Below are 21996 nucleotides of genomic sequence, written 5' to 3' on the forward strand. Positions count from 1 at the left end.
AAATTCCTCCAAGCCGGTGTGCAGGACTGATCAACAGTTACCGGAAATGTTTAGTTGCAGTTATTGCTGCACAAGGGGGTCACACCAGATACTGAAAGCAAAGGTTCACCTACTTTTGCCACTCACAGATATGTAATATTGGATCATTTTCCTCAAATAAATGACCAAGTAAATATTTTTGTCTCATTTGTTTAACTGGGTTCTCTTTATCTACTTTTAGGACTTGTGTGAAAATCTGATGTTTTAGGTCAGAAATATAGAAAATTCTAAAGGGTTCACAAATTTTATGTACTAGAACATTCTTGGGAGGTTGAACGAAACAGAAAACCCAAAGGAAACTCGTACTGACAGAGAGAGAACATACACAAATACTCCATCCAGACAGAAGCCCTGACATATACATTAGGTGTTTACAAGCTTAGAACATGTATAAACCTTCTGACAGCTGGTAGATCACTACAAGATCAAACAAGTTTGAACTTTGATCGGACCACTGAGGTTTGTTTTCTCCATTAAAAAAGGCATTCAATGCTGGCATGTGCAGTTTCAACTTAAAAAGTACAATTTATTCTTCAACAGCTTTACAAAAATTACACACCTAGAGTGTACAGACTCGCTTGTGAAGTAATAGACCCTTGCATCCCTTTCTTGTAGTGTGCAGGTTTGTTATTAAACACAAACCAACTGACTAATTTGAGCTCCTCACGCCACTATAATTAGCATCCAACGGATCATTTACTGCCCCCCGAGGGGAGGGGGGGGGGAATCACGTCCCAATAACGTACAACTATTACACACCAAATGTCAACTAGTTTCTAGTTCATAAATTTATACTGTATAGCCTATAGTATGTGAATACAACATACATGTATTCACGTACAATAGGCAATGTATCAGCATTAGTTTTAGCATCTAAACAGCTAAATTAACAGGAGTACATTAAAAGGCAGCATCCGGTCAATGCTATACACGTGAACTGTTTTTCAATACTGGTCTGTTCAAGTCTGGAATGTTCTAATCTGCAAAATACTTCTGCATTGAGTTTTGCCTGAAACTTTTTGTGTCTTCTACACCATACCAAAACCCCTTCTGAGCTTCACTCTTCTGTAAAGTATTCACCTGAGATCACAAAAAAGTCAGCTTTCAGAGTTAAACACTTCAGTGCAAGATGGTTTCTAAAGTTCATCTTTTCTTTCCTTTTTAATAGGGTAGTCCATGCCAAAGAAGGAGGAGGACCTGTTATGGATATCTCTTTCCCGCTTAACAAAAGCTGAGAAGGATGAGACACAGTTGCCTATAAAATGGTCGGCTTGGCCCAAGATGAAAAGGTCAAGCTGAGCCACGTCTGGCTGAACACTGACCACCTTTACCTGCATAAAGAGAAGAGAATGCAAAAATAAGGCTGTGGACAGGATAAAAGAAAAAGATTAAACCACAACAACATGTAAACCAATTGATAGCAATCTCAATCTATGTGGATCAAAAATTATCTACAATGAAAAGTTATTAGAAATCCAAATTAGCCTGATTTTTTTTTTTGGGGGGGGGGGACACGGACACACTGATAACCTAATCTGGAAGACGCTCTGGACTCTTACAGTAATGCTTTTATGGCTGAGGACTACAGTTGACTTGCTAACTTTAGGACTGCGGTTGTCATGAACAGTTTTGCACTCAAGTTTCCATCAATGAAGAGTTTATAACATCAACGAAACTGACTTCATGTTAAAACTGTTATAGTCATGCTGTCTATTGTTGCCCAAATGAGGATGGGTTCCCTTTTAAGTCTGGTTCCTCTCGAGGTTTCTTCCTCATGTCATCTGAGGGAGTTTTTCCTTGCCACCGTCGCCACAGGCGTGCTCATTGGGGATAGATTAGGAATAAAATTAGCTCATATTTTAAGTCGTTCAAATTCCGTAAAGCTGCTTTACGACAATGTTTATTGTTAAAAGCGCTATACAAATAAACTTGACTTATCCCAAAGATATCATGTCTACTGTTAATCAGGGGCGGGTTTCCCAAAAGCCTCTTCATGCCAAAAGCATCTTAACTAGGAGAGAGAGAGTGTTCATTGTGCTGCTCACTCTACCATTTAACAATGATCTTTGTGCTACAATGCTTTTGGGAAACTCGGCACAGCTTTGTACCACAGCGCTGATGAACTCTCGATTCTGATTGGTCAGAGGGTGTCCAGTATGAGCATGGCTCAGAGGGCAGTTCTGGTTGCAAAGCAAATCAGGTTTATATTAAAAGGGGCTGACTCAACCTTCCCAGAATCCAGTGGTTTTTGTTTTCAAATCAAGAGAACGCTTCTCTGCTTGCTTTGTGCAGTAAAACCTCTGCAAATTCACTGTTAGTTTAGTGATCCCTTCGAAATCCATCTCAAATTTTTTCTTCATCTACACTGAATGTCACTAAAACATGGACATTTTGAATAAAATATGCCCGATTTTTCCCCCCTTTCCTTCACGTCTGAGGCCGGTTCCGGTCCATTACAACAGAATAACCATTCAAAAACAGACTGGATTGGTCAAAATCATAAAATATAACTACTTTGGCCAAAAGAATCTTCAATTTCAAGTTACAATTTATGATCTATGGCTTAGTATGTTGCTGGATTGTTGTGGACTGTTTTGCAAATCAGTGGAATCTCTATGGATAAGAAAATGGTGACATGGTAGAGAGGCTTCTAGGAAGGGAGAGCTGGCCCCTTTAATGTGTTCATATGAATAAATTTTTTTGATCGTAAAAACATACGCAGGGACCTGCATGAACACATGTACAATTACATGCAATTGTTAATATGGTGAAACTTTCTGTACAGGTGTTTATTTGATATTTTTGGAGTCTCCATTGTCAACACTATACAAGAGTGCTCCGAGAGCACAATATCCCCCGCTGGTAACTATGTCATAACTCTGGTAAAATGCGACTGAACTGAACAAAAATTACAATATGCGCATTACCGACATGTAACAAAAAATCCTGTCAAATTTCGTGAAATCCCTTCAAAAACTGAGAGAGGAGTTGATTTCAGAAGGTAAGTACCCTTCCTGGGAGGGGACGGATATCGCCACGACATAATCCCCCCTTCGGGCCTTTCAGCCAGCAGGGGATAAAAATCGTGAGGGAAGTTGATTTCAGAAAGCAAGCAGACCTTGATGAAATTGCCAAAGTACAAGTTTGTTAATAATCAAGGGCATAACTCTGATAAAATCTGCCCAAATTAAATGAAATTTCAATATGCGTATAACTGCCATATAACAAAGCCTTTTACCAAGTTTGGTGAAATTCCTGCACAAATTGTGAGAGGAGTTGATTTCAGAAGAAAGTACACCCTCATGAAATTGTCAAAGTTATTTAATCAAGGGTCAAAACTCTGGTAAAATTTTCGCAAACAAAATTAAATCGCAATATGCATATTACCGTCATATAACAAGGCCTTTGGCCAAGCTTCGAGAAATTCGTCCAAAAATTGAGAGAGGAGTTGATTTCAGAAGGCAAGAACATCTTCATGAAATTGTCAAAGTATACATTTTGTTAATCAAGGGCTGTAACTCTGCTAAATGTGACTGAATTTAACGAAATTACAATATGCGTACGACTGACATATAACAAATGCCACTTGCCAAGTTCTGTGAAATTCCTCCACAAATTGCGAGAGGAGTTGATTTCAGAAAGTGAGTACCCTTCCCAGGACGGAAACTGCCATGACATAATCCCTCTTCAGACCCAGGGCTCAACATTAACAGTAGCCCGATTGCCCAGGGCAACCATTCAATAGATTCGGACAACCAGACTCTCACAAATGCTTGCCCGATCGGGCAACTACCCAAATATGTCAACTTACGTGAAAAACGATTTTTATCCATTCATTCATATTATGATGAAATTCCATCACGATTTGCGATTGTTTGACTCGGAAAGACCACGTCCATGTTATCATTACGGGATGTTCAACAACTAGCGGAATTCACATTTGCACATCGCGGGCTGGCAATGCAGTTTCCCATTGCTAATAATTATCGCATAGTGCATAATTTATTCAGTGTTCTATTCAGACCCTCCAGGATTTTGCGATGCTGCGATTTGCAACTTCAACGCAAATTCAACCAATCCCCACGAATTCAGGGCGGTGTTGCAATTATATCCAATCACCGCAACTTTCCCGCAAATTTGACCAATCGTTGGCGTCGTCTTGAGGCGACGTCGACAAACTACCTTCCACCTTACTTCCGTGTATACGTTCAAGAGAAGCAGCATGTGCGCAGTGTTGCCAGATTGGGCGGTTTTAAGTGCATTTTGGCAGGGTTTGAACATATTTTGGGCTGGAAAACGTCAGCAGTATCTGGCAACACTGCATGATGAGCGAGTCAGTGTTTATGTAGGCTTAAATTCTGTTACTGAAAGTGTGTTATGTTTACAGTGAAGGACTGTGTGCACTTTACATTTTTTTTTTTTTTTTACTTAATACAAGAAATTAATGGATGCCAACATTTTTGCCAAAATGGTATTTTATTTTCCATTGTTTAGGCAGCTTCAGCATCATACTGTGAGATTCCGTTCAAATTGTTTTTTTTCTTCTATGAAGCCTGAGCCATTTATTTTATTAGTTTATAATTATTGTTTAATTTAGTCTTCAGGAGAGACTGCCTGCACACAGTACTAGTATTAATAGTTTTTTTTTTCTTACATGAAAGCTGAGGCATTTATATTCTATTTTAAGGTAACTTCATGTTGTGCTGTGAGGTTCTATGCACTTTAACTTTTGAACCAACAGGTGCATTTGGATAAGTAAAGCCTATTTTTCTGCATTTTTGTAGTCCTGGTAATCTTTTATATTGGTAAAGTTGTTTATAGGACCATTTCTCAGTGTCTTTGTTTTTTTAATCAATAGTTTTCAGTAATAACTTGATCTTTAACATATCACTCAATTTTAATCACAAAAAGAGAAAATCGCAACAATTTCTCGTAACTTTCACTTCCTCCCGCAATGTAATCGCAACAAAAACCTAAAAAACACCACAACTTTCATTGCAATTTTTTTGGAAAACCCCCCACATCATCAGACATTTTAGCCCGCAACAATCACAAAAAAGGCCCGCAGAATCCTGGGGGGACTGTCTATTGGTATGTCCTTCACTACATGACTAATTACCGCATTACTTGCATGGGGCGCTAGTGTCAATGCTTGTTGATACAGACAGCGTCTGAGAAGGTTGAATAATAAATAAAAAAAATAATATGTAATATTTGGGCAACCATGTTCTGAGTTCAGGCAACCAGATTTCTACAAAGTTAACGTAGAGCCCTGAGACCTTTTGGCCAGCGGGGGATAAAAAGTAAAGGGTTTAGGTTTCCTTTCCAACACTGGAAATTCTTCAAGGACAGAGACCTTTGCAGGTTGTGGCTTCTCAGTAACATATCAAGCTGCATTTGCTGTCTTATTCATTTCAAGCAAGAGAAGAGGGGGAAAAAAAATGGCTGGTAAGGGAACAATGGTTTACAGCTGCTGTCAGTGATAACGTGAACCAACTTGTTTCATAGATGTTCTGTTACATTAAGCAACTATAACTGAATATAATATATGATACGCATTCTTTAATAAATATGAAACTGTTGGCAAGATGCTGTGGAGTGAGACAATATACTTTGAGACACTGGGAAATTGGAATTTGGGTTATTGGAAAATCATCCACTTGGTAATGTATAACACCACCTCGTTGCTGATTATTATTTTCCTGTAACAGTACACACAGTCATGTTTTATTCCATCCATGAGAATTATAACAGGTCATAACCAATTCTCATATCATCAAACACCTCACAAAAGAATCGATACTCCAACGTTTCCAAGGGCTTTTGATAGTAGGGAGGCAAAATCCCAAGAGGTTAAAAGTGTGTTTTGAAAATGAACATCAAATACTAGCTTAATTTGATGCTACCAACTGACATTTCATCACTAGATGAGCAAAGAGCATTGTCTTCACTTCCTAGGCTAGTAAGCGCAATTGGACGTCAAGTCACCTTTCCTTTGAAGAGTTTCTCAATATCGGAGCTGTGAGACTCTGAGTCAGTGGCGATGTAGACAGACTGAGCTTTGATCTTTTTCACCCAGAGCTTGACGGCACGCAGGATTTCCTTCAGGTCAGGCAGACACATGGTAAAGGTGAGCAGCAGTGCTGTCTGTCGGTCATAACCCACACACTGCGGCGAGGCCATAAAGTGGGGACCGGCGTCACCCGTCTGCAGCATCTTGCAGGCATTTTGCTAGAGAAGATGAGGAAATGAATGAGAACGCATTAGTGGTAAAGTCTAGAGTCTGGCCTCGAAGATTCAAAAACCTAGTTTCACCCTTGTCCTACATTAACACGAGCAAGCAACAAAGCGAAAGGTGACCATTCAATTCCCATCCAAGTAGGTAATATGACTGAGGTGACTGCAAGCGGAGTTATTTAAAGGAACAGTCCACCGTACTTCCATAATGAAATATGCTCTTATCTGAATTGAGACGAGCTGCTCCGTACCTCTCCGAGCTTTGCGCGACCTCCCAGTCAGTCAGACGCAGTCAGACGTGCTGTCACTCCTGTTAGCAATATAGCTAGGCTCAGTATGGCTAATGGTATTTTTTGGGGCTGTAGTTAGATGCGACCAAACTCTTCCGCGTTTTTCCTGTTTACATAGGTTTATATGACCAGTGACATGAAACAAGTTCAGTTACACAAATTGAAACGTAGCGATTTTCTATGCTATGGAAAGTCCGCACTATAATGACAGGCGTACTAACACCTTCTGCGTGCTTCGACAGCGCACTGATACCTTCACCTCTCGGAGCTCCGCATCAATGCGCTGCCGAAGCGCGCAGAAGGTGTTAGTACGCCTGTCATTATAGTGCGGACTTTCCATAGCATAGAAAATCGCTACATTTCAATTTGTGTAACTGAACTTTGTTTCATGTCACTGGTCATATAAACCTATGTAAACAGCAAAAACGTGGAAGAGTTTGGTCGCATCTAACTACAGCCCCAAAAAATACCATTGGCCATACTGAGCCTAGCTACATTGCTAACAGGAGTGACAGCGCGTCTGACTGCCTGGGAGGTCGCGCAAAGCTCGGAGAGGTACGGATCAGCTCGTCTCAATTCAGATAAGAGCATATTTCATTATGGAAGTACGGTGGACTGTTCCTTTAACATTACAGCTATAGCATGTTCTTATTGGTACACTTAAAAATGACAAGGCTGATGACAACAGCAGTAGTTAGGGTTGGACCAGATCGGTGCTGTATATTGTTCGGCAGATATTTTCTGAAATGTTGGACTGGTATTTTATGCAGTGAATGCATTTTACTTTGACAGACACAATTAGGATCTTATTTGTGAACACAGCACATAATCTGACAATGCAGAATCAATACAGTTACTAAGAACGTCACCATCAGAGATCAGTCAATACCAAGAGAGTATCATGTTACAAATGGAAAAGACGAGAGACAAACATGAAGCGAGCATCCATCCATCCGTTATCTGTAGCTGCTTATCCTGTACAGGGTCGCAGGCAAGCTGGAGCCTATCCCAGCTGACTCTGGGTGAGAGGCAGGGTACACCCTGGACAAGTTGCCAGATCATGACAGGGCTGACACAGAGACAAACAACCATTCACACCCACATTCACACCTACGGTCAATTTAGAGCCACCAATTAGCCTAACCTGCATGTCTTTGGACTGTGAGGGAAACCGGAGCACCCGGAGGAAACCTACGTGGACACGGGGAGAACATGCAAACTCCACACAGAAAGGCCCTTGCTGGCCACGGGGCTCGAACCCGGACCTTCTTGCTGTGAGGCGACAGCGCTAACCACTACACCACCGTGCTGCCCTGAGCACTAAACCGATTGACTAATTTGAAAAACTACTCTGCATATCCACACATATATAAAGAAGCCCATACAGCAGTATTGCAACTTGAAGCACCCCAGGGTGTTGCGTAAACAAGTGCACAGCACTCACCCAGTCTGATCCAATGCGAAGGTGAATTCCCACATAAGGTCTGGAAAGCAGCATGCTGATGTGCTTCTCGCCCTCCTGCACCATCCTCTCAGTCCACACGACATAGCGCTGCAGGTCCACATGCTCCTCCAACACGGGGAAATGAGCTGGAGCTCCAGGAAGAGCCAACACCGGGTGCTCCGCTGGGGGAAACCTGAGGTAATGGATTTCCCTGCATTTCTGTCATGGCTCACTAAATTAAGCACTTTTGTGATCAGTCAGTCTAGCTGAAGTAGTGTAATGAAATCATGAAACATTCAACATTTTCATACCTTTTAATCCAATGTGGAATGTAGTAGGAGCTGAAATACAGGCCACCAAATGGGACAGAATGGTCAAATTCAACTCCAAGGTGGTCCCAGAATGGACCGAATGGATTCCCATCCTGTATATAAAATCAGTCATTATCCTAAAAGACCAGTAGAGGGCAGGGTTTTATTACTGATGTCAAGAGCACTTCTGGGGGTGGGTTTCTCAAAAGCCTCTTAACACTAAAAGCAGAGAGAGAGAGAGAGAGAGAGAGAGAGAGAGAGAAAATATTGTGCTGCTCGCTCTACCATTTAACGATGATCTTTGTGCTATGATGCTTTTGGGAAACTCAACACAGAATTTTAATTACCAGCTTCTATTAAACCACCAAATAAAATGACAAGAACATTTCATACATTCTTAAATGCTGAAAGTTACATCTTTATATTTCTTTCGGTCTTTGTCAAATCTGTGAGTCTTTTCCAAACAAAGAAAATAGAGATACTACGTTGATTTCATATACATGGACAAAATGCCAAAAACATTCAGCCAAAACATGGTATTCGTCCAATAAAGTGCCTCACCATGGTGGAAAAATAAACTTTCACATTAGGTTTTGAAATTATGTTCACATCAAATGTTTAATATTTCTAGTACGCAAAAAAAAAAAAAAGTGTGTTTTACTTTAAAAAGGCCTTAATAAATATATATTCTTGAAACTTATTTAACATAATGTACCTCATGGTTACGGACACTACAGGAGGTATATAATCAAAATTTTGTTTCAAACAGCTTGAATTCTTTAATGTTTATACTGAAACATGAATGGAGTGTAACCAAAATAGCAAAAACAATCTCTGGTTGGGAAAAATTCCCAAACTAAATATCAAGTATGATTTTTAATAACCGTTAAATCTTGGGGGGGGGGGGGAGTCAATGGAACTTTTAATACAACTTTTGAAATCAAGAGAATTGGCTGTTTTAAAGGTCATAGGCAATGGTCGGAGGTGAAACGTAGAATATCAACTTTGTCTAGAAGAACGACCCAAAAGGCAAATTCAATTTTCCTAGTGTCTAATTTGCACCCTAAAATTGAATACAACGGTTAAAATATACTGTTTTACCCAATTTCCGAAGGTTTGTTTACATCTCACTTACGCGCACTTTCATCGCCAGGGGACCGCCGTTGTGACGTCATTTAAAGTAACAGTCCACCGTACTTCCATAATGAAATATGCTCTTATCTGAATTGAGACGAGCTGCTCCGTACCTCTCCGAGCTTTGTGCGACCTCCCAGTCAGTCAGACGCAGTCAGACGCGCTGTCACTCCTGTTAGCAATGTAGCTAGGCTCAGCATGGCCAATGGTATTTTTTGGGGCTGTAGTTAGATGCGACCAAACTCTTCCGCGTTTTTCCTGTTTACATAGGTTTATATGGCCAGTGATATGAAACAAGTTCAGTTACACAAATTGAAACGTAGCGATTTTCTATGCTATGGAAAGTGCGCACTATAATGACAGGCGTACTAACACCTTCTGCGCGCTTCGGCAGCACATTGATACGGAGCTCAGATATCAATGCGCTGCCGAAGCGCGCAGAAGGTGTTAGTACGCCTGTCATTATAGTGCGGACTTTCCATAGCATAGAAAATCGCTACGTTTCAATTTGTGTAACTGAACTTGTTTCATATCACTGGCCATATAAACCTATGTAAACAGGAAAAACGCGGAAGAGTTTGGTCGCATCTAACTACAGCCCCAAAAAATACCATTGGCCATGCTGAGCCTAGCTACATTGCTAACAGGAGTGACAGCGCGTCTGACTGACTGGGAGGTCGCGCAAAGCTCGGAGAGGTACAGAGCAGCTCGTCTCAATTCAGATAAGAGCATATTTCATTATGGAAGTACGGTGGACTGTTCCTTTAAGCCAAACAGACTGGGAGCAGCTCTGTGTTTACCTGCAAACCAAGCGCACGTGTACAGACTTTGGTCGTGAGAGGTTGTGTAAAATGTCTGAAAGCAATAGCGATTTTGAAGCAGGAACTCTCCAAATTAAATATCGAGAGGTGAAACCATACATGTATGAACCTATGGCCGTTGCGAAGCAATCGGTGAATGTGGCTCACTGGTTTGACCGTGCGGCCTCGGAATCGGACAGCGACTCGGCCGACTCTGATCGCGGTGACCCCGGACCTCAACAAGACTCGCGCCCAAACGATTTATCCTGGTAATTATGATAAATTCCTACTTTTGTCGCAATACTAAACAAGAGCCCTTTTGAAGAATAATTAAACCGCCCTCCCTAGTGGATATAGGTAACGATTACTGGACAGTGCGCCGGTAGGCCACATTAGCCTGCCATCCGCGGCATTATACTATTTATAGCCGAATCTAAGTGAGGAAATATCCCTTTGTCTCATTTACACAATGATTGTACAGGATCCCTCAGGATTCTTGACTTGTCAATTGCAAGCAAAAGTAAAAATGTTTGCCTCCAAACTTCTCCTTTTTGCTTGAGCGTTGCGGCTCCGTTTCTTCTTTGACTGCTTGATTTTGTTTAACGCACAATCCACTCTCTCTGCCTCATCTCCTCTTCCGGAGAAAAACAACCCTCTGGCTTCATGCGCACAATCCACTCTCTCCGCCTCGTCTCCTCTTCTGGAAAACAACAACCCTCTGGCTTCACACGCACAATCCACTCTCTCCGCCTCATCTCCTCTTTTGGAAAAAAACAACCCACTCACTCCGCCTCTTCTCCTCTTCCGAAAAAAGCCAATCCACTCTCTTCGCCTCTTCTCCTCTCTCGGAAAAAGGTAAAAACTTCTTCCTGAACCGGTCCCGTTGTTACAGTCCACTGCATACCAATATGGCATGATTTTTCTTTGGAAATTCCTGAACGCACGTCTGCACTCAAGCCGAACGGCAATGCAAGTAAACAGAAGTGGACTCAAATCAAGCGGTTTGTTTGGCTTAAATGTCATGCGCCGAGTGGTCACGAAAATAGCCGAACAGAAATTCGCCGCGATCCGCGCTAACTTATTTTAATTACTACTTATTAACAATACTTCTTGGGACCAGAAGAAAATTAGAGGGTTTAACATATAAAAGTTTCAAATGTGCATAAAATTAAAACCGTTGCCTATGAGCTTTCAAGTCATCTAACATACACTATTATAAGATAATGTGGAAGTTCTTTACATTTTTTAACTTTTAACATTTTTCCTGAACAGCGTAAACACTGGTGTCACATCGGTTACGGACGCTACAAGTTTTACATTTTGCGCTTTTGTCTTCTGAACTCATTCGAAGTTGGTTTCCATTGCCTAGGGCTTTTGGCAGGATTTTTATGATAGTATTTGACCAGTCATTGACTACGTTCAGACTGCACCCTGAAACGACCCATATCCGATTTTTTTGCCCATATGCGACCTGTATCCGATTTGTTATTGACAATCTGAACGACACAGATCCGATTTTTTTCACATGCGACCCAGGCCGCTTGGATATGTGGTCCTAAATCCGATGCATATCCGTTATTTTCACATGCGACTGCAGTCTGACCGGACAGGTCGCATTCATGCGACCTACACGTCATCAACAAGAGACAAACGTCACTATTCTGCGTTGGCTAATCCCGCCTCTTTGGTGGAAAACAACAACATTTGTACAGTTTTCAGAATTTAAATAGACTTTTATAGAATTGATCAAGCTAATGGTGGATTTGGTAGGGACCTGGATGTTGATCTGTTAGCCTGATTAAATAAAACAGTTTCTATAACTAATTTATAACTTAAACCATCCTGTATTACAAGATTATAAGATTGTTCTGGAAATTTCCAGTAACTTGACACCTTCGGTCTCATTAGTCTGCTGCCCACATTAATCTGCTGCCCACATTAATCAGATTATTGTGCGAGTTCCGCTGCCACCACAAAAACTATATCGCCAGGTCTCGCCTCATCTCCATTGAAGAGTGCACTTTTTTTTTGTTTACGTATTACGTAGATGTGCTTATTACGTGTCAATTTGCGCATGCGGGACACTTTTGGGTCGTTTTCCGTTCATATTGGAGATCGCATACAAGTCTCATATAATTGGTAATGTGAACGGCCTAACAAAAAAATCGGATTTCACAACAAATCGGATATGGGTCGTTTCAGGTTGCAGTCTGACCGCAGCGATTAACTGTTTTCATACAGATTCTTCTTCAGAACCGAGCTGTGTACTTTTCTAAGAAATGAGACCCTTTGGATGATGCAACATGGCATCATAAACATTGTTGCATCAGCCAAAATCTTTGTATTTTCCAACAGTGAACAGATTATGCAATACTGCACAATGAAAAATAACCCTTTTTTGATCAAGAAATCAAAATATAAGCCAGGAATAAGTAAGGACATTTTCATACTGAAATTTGGCAGCAATTTTTGTAGTGTCTGTAACCTTTCCAAGCTTAAAAAAAAAAAAAAAAAATGGGGGAATTATACTAAAAATAATCTGGCTTTCTTGCTTAACTAATGAAGCTGTTTAAAACTGATCAAGATTATTGTTCTATGATAAACACATTAAAAGATAGAACTGCCTGGTTAGGGACACTACAAATTTTTGTTTCCTCAAAATTCAGAATTTGAATCCACATAAAGTTGTGTGTGAGATCTTTGCTTGCAAAATAAATCATCATTCTGGGAGTCATAATCAAAAACGAGTCGACCAAGTTAATTTTCATTCTTAAACTCTGTTGTTTGCACTATTTTACAAGCATAAAACAAAGAATACGCTTTGCAATTTAGAGTTTTTGGCAAAAACACCTCTTTCCGTTATTCAGCCATAGCTTTCTCTAATATCCACCAATTTTCTTGATTTAAGTACCAAAATTTAGCCAAGGAAATGCTCTAATAGGATAAAGAGGTTTTAGTAAAAAAAAAAAAAAATGCATCAAGAAACCCAATTTATTTTAGTTTGAAAATACTTTTTTTTTTTTAAATGACAACATAACGATAAAAATGGCCATTTTTTGGGTGACGTTTGTACTTACAACTCAAAAACGCTTTAAGATATCCATGTGAAATTTGGTGGCCGTTAAAAGCAGTCAACATCAACAACCTTGAATATCAAAAACAAATTCTAGATGATTTTGTTAGTCTTTTACCTGCATATAATATGTTAAAAATAAAAAATGGACAAATATCATGTTTTGGCCGATTGTATTAAATTATCATATTGCTACCTTTGCTGTAAATATACTGTAATTATGCATATATTGGAATCCAGGTCATTATTCTTTATCAAGATACAGGTAGGAACATACAGCCCACAGACTCAAGGTCTTCTCTTCATACTAGCTGTAGTGGCTTGATTTCATTTAAGTCATTGTCTAATACCCCCAAAACGTAGCACAGACTTAACTGAAGCAGCCGCATTCAACGTAAGGCTGTTCTAACATGCTCTGCAACATCATCCCACCAAAACCAGTCACACCTTCATAGGACAGCTCTTCTTATCTGAACTCCGCTGGATGGCCGACTCGAAGCAGTACGCGGCTCTCTGGCCCGGGGGCCAGTGTGTCGGAGCCAGATGGTCTATGAAGTTCTCCAGACTCACCACACGGTGGTACTGCTTCAGCGGCTCCAGCTGGAAATATTCACTGTAGGGAACATGCACCTGTTACAGGGGAGCAGAAAGCAAACTTGATATACGGAAAAACAGGGGTTCTCCACTGGACAGATCTATAAAAGGTGCCCGAGAGCCTGGACTGAGTTTAATTGCTTGAATTAAATAACAACGTACACATTTATAGTGCATAGTCTATGTAGCTTCCCATGAATTATATTCTTTAAGACGAGAGTGATCAAATGAGCAATTAATGCACAGGCATCACAGAAACAACGCTTTGTATCCAAAGCTCACATTCAAGTCTAAATAAATAAACAAACAAAAACTAATGGCCCTTTTCCACTACCCTTTTTCAGCTCACTTCAGCCCGACACGGCTCGCGTTTCGACTACCTCAGAACAGCACGACTCAGCTCGCTTCAGCCTTACTCAGCACCCAAAACTCGCACGGTTTTGGAGTGGGGCTGAAGCGAGCCAAACTGAGCTGAGTGGGGCTAGGGGCGTGAGGAGACACTCCCCTGTGCACTGACTGGTGAGGAGGAGTGTCCTCACACGGCCCGCGAGCATGCTGGGATCTGTAAACACCGTAAACCCGGAAGAAGAAGAATTAAGAGAATTTCTGAAGCCTTATGCGCCTCGCCTCATCTATACGCTCTTGCCAGTATCTGTTGGCGTTGTCGGTGACAACAAGCCACAGCACCAAGACCAGCAACACTAACGACTCCATGTCCTCCATGTTTATTGTTTACTATCCGGGCTGTGAGACTACCGCTTAAAAGATCACTGATGTCACTGTTTGCGCCGCCTAACGACATCACGTGACGTCCACCCACTTTCGCTAACTCCACCCAATGTGTCCACCCACTTCCAGCCAGCACGGTTCAGCGCGGTTGTAGTCGAAATGCAACTCCAACAGCCCCGCTCAGCTCGACTCAGCCCAACTCGGCACGGCACGGCTCAGCCCAACTCAGCCGCGTTGGTTGTGGAAAAGCGGCATAAGTAGTTTGAAGTCAAAGAAGAAGCCTTTTCTGTCCCATGTTCACAAGCACAGCAAAATTCCTCCTCTGCCCCATATGAAGTAGTGAACACACACATGCACATACAAGTGAGCAATAAGCACACACACATACCCAGAGCAGTGGGCAGCTATGCTACAGCGCCCAGGGAGCAGTTGTGGGTTATGTGCTTTGCTCAAAAGCGCACAAAAAAAAAAAAAAAAAAAAAGAGGCACTTCAGCTGTTCATTCACTCAACTCCCCTCACATTTTTCCTGCCAGTCCCAGGAATCAAACCAGCGACCCTTTGTGCCCAAGGCTGCTTCTCTGACCTTCAAGCCATGGCTGCTAAACGCAGGCAAAGACAAGCTGCATGATGTCGGAAGCATGGAGCTACGTTTGTAGGAAAGCATCACTATTATGTGCTGAATAGTAGGGCTGCACGATATCAGAAAAATATGCGATATTCAATAACATGACTGAATATCTCGATATCGATATGTATCACGATAATTAAATATATAATGTTTTTCTTACCTCTACTCGCCGTTCTGCCCTGTCGTTGGTAGCTGCCACCACTGTTTTACATGTCTTGCAAAGTACCCGAGTTTGCAGTACGTCATCCCTCCTGAATCCAAAGTACTTCCAAATAGCAGACATGCATTTTTTTTTTTTGGGAAACCAGTTCCTCCTCACACAAGTCTGTCTCACCACACTTGCTACCGCTCCCACCTTCCGCCATCACCACGAGGCTTTTACTTGTTTTGCAATAGGGGGCGGAGTTATCCCGCAGCGCTTGTTGACATTCAAATGTGATTGGATGGCACAGAAAAATGTGCCTTTTATCGAAATTTAAGTAAATTTTTTTTTTTTTTGGGGCTTTTTTTTTCACCTTTATTGGATAGGACAGTGTAGAGACAGGACAGGAAATGAGTGGGAGAGAGAGACGGGGAGGGATCGGGAAATGACCTCGGGTCGGAATCGAACCCGGGTCCCCGGATTTATGGTATGGCGCCTTAGCCACCTGAGCCACGACGCCCCCGAAATTTAAGTAATTTTTGCGGTATGTGTATCGCAAACTATGATATCGCGATATCGATACTTTTTCGATATATTGTGCAGCCCTACTGAATAGAGATATGTTGATGTACATTGAACGCTTATTTGATTTTTGCTTGTTTAAGATGCCGGTTCATCATCCGCATCATCTGGGGTCAACTGTACAAAGTAACGGCGAGTCTAGAAAAAAAAGTAAAGAAAAGCGTGCAAGTAGGTTGGAATGGATGGAGGAGAGGATCAGGAGTGATTTGTGACAGAAAGCGAAAGTGTACGAGACAGTAGTAAGAGCAGCGATGTTGTACGGTTTGGAGACAACGGCACTGAAAAAGACAGGAGGCTGAACTGGAGGTAGTGGAGTTGAAGATGTTGGGACTCTCATTAAGAGTGACAAAGTTGGACAGGATTAGAAATGAGTACAGGAGAGACAGGACATGTAGGATGGCCTGGAGACAAAGCAAGAGAGGTGAGACTGAGAAGGAGATGGTTTGGACACATACAGAGGAGAGATCCAGGGTATACTGGGGGGAAAAGAATGCTGGAGATGGAGTTGCCAGGTTGAAAGAAAGGAGGAAGAGCAAAGATGAGATTTATGGATGTGGTGAAGGAGGACATGTGGACGATTGGTGTGGCATTAGGTGATACAGAGGATAGGAGGAGATGGAGAGACATTTTCTGCTGTGGGACCCCTAACAGGAACAGCCGGAAGAAAAAATAAAGTTGTTTAAAGGTTTTTCCAAGTTTAGGTCATAAAAAGAATTTTCCCCCAGACACCTAATTATTTTTGTTTAATGGACCAAAAAGCTACTGAACTCAAAATCACAGACTTCTATTTTTAAAAAAAAAAAAACTAAAAATTGGAACAATTAATGAATTTAGGGCCACATAGCCCTAAATTCTTCGCTATTTTTTCCTGCTTCACCATGACCCAATTCAAGAGACTACGTCATGCATCACATGGTGGGCTTTCCCCATTCGTATAAGGCATTGTGGGATACAAATTTGAAACAGGAGAGAAAAACAGGACGCGCGTGTGTGAATGAAACGTGGAAGACCGACTACAGTAACGGAAAGTGAGAAGAAAAGATGCTGTATTGTGAAGGAAAGGAAACGCGGGACCAAACAAATAAATATCGGCGATCAGCGGAGATGGTAGGCTGATCAAAGGTAAACTTGCGCGTTTGCACATGCACTTTCTCTGTCTGCTTAACTGCACGAACCGGGTGATCTCATGCACATTATTTGCTATAGCCCGGTGCACATGGGCGACTTCTCGTCGCAAGCATATTGCGATTTTTGGACGCAAGGTTCCCCTCTCAGGTAGCTGCATGTGCACGTTCTCTGCGACCAGTGGGCAATTTGGGGAGGGGGATGCAAGTCACGTGGAAATTATGGGACTACTTTGTGGACAGGGATTGGCTTAGCCTTTGGAGGTGATCGCTTCGTTATCACAAAGACGCGCACACACGGCGATATCTCTGCAACAAGTCAGCGACTGGTGATTTTATGTCGCAGAATATCAAGCATGTTTGATACCTGCAATCTGTCGCAAGTAAAAAAAAAAAAAAATAGATACAAAAATAAAGAAAAATAAAATCGCCATCCATACACAAAGCAATTTTCCGCTTGCGTCAAAAAGTTGCACGACCAAGTCACGGAAAATCACCCGTGTGCGCTGGGCTTATGGAATCCCCTCAAATTAGATGATATCTTCCCAGTGACAGAATGGCCTGATATTTTGTGAGATATTAGAGAAATAAACATGCATGATTATGACCACGTTTCAGAGAGAACTAAATTTTATCAATTTTATTAAAGGAGAACTGAAGGTCATTTTTAAACTTCAGCGGTCTCAAAAGTAGCCGGTCACCGGCGGCAAATCGCCGGCTATGGCTTGTTATGCCGCCGGCTATTGTCAGTCGAGTCACAAAATTTAATATTAAATATTTCTGACAGCAAAAAAAGTTGTGAACGTAAATTACATCCACTATGTCATGTATGTCCGTTGCCGCGTCAACTGTGTTTACATCCTCGACAGGAGTGCAGCCATTACTGCCACCTGTGTTGCCAGATTGGGCGGGTTTGTGCATTTTGGCGGGTTCTGAACATATTTTGGGCTGTAAAACGTCAGCAGTATCTGGCAACATATTTTTTTACTTAATACAAGAAATTAATGGATGCCAACGTTTTTGCCAAAATGGTATTTTATTTCCCATTGTTTAGGCAGCTTTAGCATCATACTGTGAGATTCTGTTCAAATTGTTTTTCTTCTATGAAGCCTGAGCCATTTATTTTATTAGTTTATAATTATTGTTTAATTTAGTCTTCAGGAGAGACTGCCTGCACACAGTACTAATATTAATAGTTTTTTTTTTCTTACATGAAAGCTGAGGCATTTATACTATATTTTAAGGTAACTTCATGTTGTGCTGTGAGGTTCTCTGCACTTTAACTTTTGAACCAACAGGTGCATTTGGATAAGTAAAACCTATTTTTCTGCATTTTTGTAGTCCTGGTAATCTTTTATATTGGTAAAGTTGCTTATAGGACCATTTCTCAGTGTCTGTTTTTTTAATCAATAGTTTTTCAGTAATAACTTAATATTTAATATATCACTCAATTTTAAACAACCCCCGTGCCTCCCCCATGGGCTGCCCCCATAGTCTCCAAAATTTCTGTGGGAAACACTGGCGTGCGTAACAACGCTAATCAAGCTTAAGCTAGACGACTCGCCTCAAATACCCGTCCCGGGTAAATGTTATCCCAATTTTAGATGGCCTGTTCCAAACCATCCCGCCCCATGAAAAATTCGTACTTGCATATCTCTCTCTCTCTCTCTCTCTCTCTATCTATCCCTGCACGCTTTGCGTGCATTATGTCTGCCGCTGGCAGACATTTTACCATTTTGCACCCTGCTGTAAATTATTTGTACCCTGCTATTCTCCCAAACTTTGAAGCCCCTGAACTTGCTTCATTTCTTAATTAACGCATTATTCAATTACGTTTTCAGTTTTCATAACCTTATATCGTGACTCGTATTGGCAACTAATTGCAATTAAATATTATACTTATCGGCCTATTCGGTTTTTAGCCATGTTGAATTTAGTTCGTTTGGCCCACGGCAGGCGTCGCTTATCCACATGATCTTCACAAGGCTTATGCAAGACTTCGAAATGTGAAGCATCAGCGCCGCCATTTTGAAAACTGTTTTCCAAATGAACCCTGTCCAAAATCACTCCCTGCTCACTATATAGCGGGGACACCATTTTGTAGTGCTGTCCGAAACCTGAGTGAGGATTATTTACACCCTATATAGTGAACTCAGAGTATCCCACAATGCATCACGAAAAGTAGTGTACAATGATGGTCACGAACCAAGCAATATATCCCATCATGCACTGCAGTCACGCTGAAAGAAATCAAATTAAAAAAAGTCTCAAATTTGATTTAATAAAAGCCAGCGACAAAGAAGAAAGTATTCAGCCTTGATTTAAAAGAACTAAAAGATGCAGGTACTTTGTATTGATTAATGTGGGAAAAGCGCACAGTATAATATGTATCTATTGCAAAAATACATGCATGCATTTATTTTTTTTGAAAACCCACCAGCCGCCTGATCTGGCATGTTTTAGTTGTGACACAGTAATGATGTAAACACCAACGCAACGGAGTAGTGTCCGAAATTAGTTTTTCATTTTACCAAGGAGCTCAGTGTATAGTCCTCTATACAGTAATTCCCCATATAGGGAGAGAACGAGTGAGCGACTTCGAACATGGGAAATATTGCACAAAAACAAAGTTTAAATGACGATTACTGCCTACTTTTTTCAAACTTCCCTGATTGCTATCAAAACAAACAAAATTTCCGGCTTGATCACATCAGTATTTGAAAGAGGGCGCGCGCGTCTATTGACAACGCTGGCAGATGTTGGTCACTTTGATTTCCGCTGTATGTTTTACTTCCGTCCTACGATGTCTCGCACAGGTCTCAGCGAATCTCATTTGCAGCCATTACTTTGACATATGGACTGATATATTACAGAGCATATTTCAAACACTCATAACCAGAGGTGGACAAAGTACCCAACTTCATTACTTAAAAGTCAAAGTACAAATCCCACTGGTCAAATGTTACTCTCATACAAGTGAAAGTTGTACAATCAAATTTTTATTTAAGTTAAAGTACTTACTTTTAAAAATACTTAAGTATTAAAAGTACATTTTCTGTCAACACATCATTGTATTATTGTCACAGCGCTTACAAAACCTAATGCCATTACCAAAGACAGAAATATGAATTCACAAAATGCTGTGCCATCATGGTGGTTTAATGTTAAGCTAGCTACTCAGTGAAATTCCACCTGACATGCTAGCAAACTCTTTTCAAACTCAAAAATTATACTGTGTAGCTAACGCTACTAGAAAAGATTTCTACATTCTGTTTATTTGGCAAGATTATGCTAAAACATATTTCTGAAAGCACTTCAGATAAGTTAACGTTATTCATGTTAGTGTAACTCCATTTTTACATACTAACAGTGTCAACATTAACTAGCTACGTGTTATTGTTAGCTGTGGACAAGGCTACGGCAACTTGGCGGGCAAATCCATAGAAAGTCATTTGACTAACCAGACTGCATAGCTAGTGCAGCGTTATCGCTAGCTCTAAAAGCACAGACAACTTCATTGCAAGCTTTCTCTTGGAATAAAACGTTTATATACCTCTATATGCTCCCGCAGGTCAGACGGCGAGTTTTTGTAGGCCGTGATGTGGTTCGTTTTCAGCAAACAAAGCAAACATATAAAACGAAACGAATCTTTAATCCTTTCAGAAAACTGAAACATGGGTTCTAGGTATGGCCATGGGTGCGTGCATTCCCCAGAAGAACCGCCTCCTTCCATTCTGCCATCAACTGATCGTGTTAAATAATGCTGCGGAGAAATCATTGAACTTGATTTTATACAGTCTATGGATGTGACGTGACCCTAGTGATTACTGATCGGCTGTCTCAGTGTCACCTGTGAAAAAAATCATGTTTTAGAAAAGAAAAGAATAAAGCATCCACTTTCAAAGCTGCTTCATAGTAACGAGGACCTTGATAGAAATGTAGTGGAGTAAAAAAGTACATGGGTTTTCCCCAAAGCGTTTTAGCGTATTGGGCCCGATACGCTTGCTCTGCCTGCCAATACGCTTAGTCGCTTTAGTTAGATTAGATAAAACTTTACTGATCCCTTTGGGAGGGTTCCCTCAGGGAAATTAAGAAAAAATCCGATACGCTTAGATTTACACCGATACGTTAAATTTCCTACCCACAAGTAACCAGATACATAGGAGAGCAAATAACAGATCCATTTACATATTGATTGATATTTGTGTTAAACAAGCGGTCTTTTTTTCGCCCAACGTTTGTGTTGATTCTGTCAAAGTAATACGTCCGCATGGTACGATGTAAACAAAGTAACCTGTTGGCTATGTCAAGATCACGTGTTCAAACTGTCCAATAAAAATATCGAAAGAAAACATCCCGGAAGTTTCGGATTCATTATAAGCGATCTCATTGGCTGCCGATGTTGTCCCCCACCAGACAGACAAAGCCGACTGATTTTAATCACAAAAGTTTGATCTAGTCTATTATCATTCATGAATGTGTTTATAAGTGCATAATCTTTCTGCAAACTTAAATGTATGAATTAAGTTTTCTTTTCCTTTAAATATGTTTTAATCTTAATCTAGTCCATTTAATAAAGTGCCAAAATTTTAACTTTATAATATGTAGTTGCCTTACTTTTCTTTTCAGTGTCTCTTAGTTCTACATATATTATGGTAATTGCATCAGAAACATTCTAAATCATTACAGTTATAGTAATACAGCAACTTATTTTAAGGTGGCAGTTCTTAGGTTCAGATCCCTTTGTGATCAACAGGAGGTCATGATGATCGATTCTCTTCACTGGATTGCATAAGATGGAGCAAACCGCTGTTCATATTTTTCATGCACATTTTTGTTACAACACTACTTGATCATAGGTAATTAAG

The 21996-nt window shown here is 40.8% G+C and overlaps 1 protein-coding gene across 2 annotated transcripts in view; it reads right to left on the reverse strand.

Annotated features, from left to right (window-relative positions):
* Window positions 1-539: 539 nt before the first annotated feature.
* Window positions 540-21996, reverse strand: part of pofut1 (protein O-fucosyltransferase 1) — a 29488-nt gene continuing 8031 nt past the window's right edge. For both annotated transcript variants that reach the window (XM_060938033.1, XM_060938034.1), the window contains 5 exons: window positions 13776-13958; window positions 8322-8434; window positions 8011-8203; window positions 6028-6270; window positions 540-1370 (listed from right to left, as the gene is read on the reverse strand). In XM_060938033.1, the coding sequence (XP_060794016.1) occupies window positions 1176-1370; window positions 6028-6270; window positions 8011-8203; window positions 8322-8434; window positions 13776-13958 (927 nt within the window). In that variant the 3' untranslated portion in view covers window positions 540-1175. The remainder of the gene's footprint in view (window positions 1371-6027; window positions 6271-8010; window positions 8204-8321; window positions 8435-13775; window positions 13959-21996) is intronic.

This window comes from Neoarius graeffei, chromosome 13 (assembly GCF_027579695.1).
Source record: "Neoarius graeffei isolate fNeoGra1 chromosome 13, fNeoGra1.pri, whole genome shotgun sequence".
Classification (NCBI taxonomy): Eukaryota; Metazoa; Chordata; class Actinopteri; order Siluriformes; family Ariidae; genus Neoarius; species Neoarius graeffei.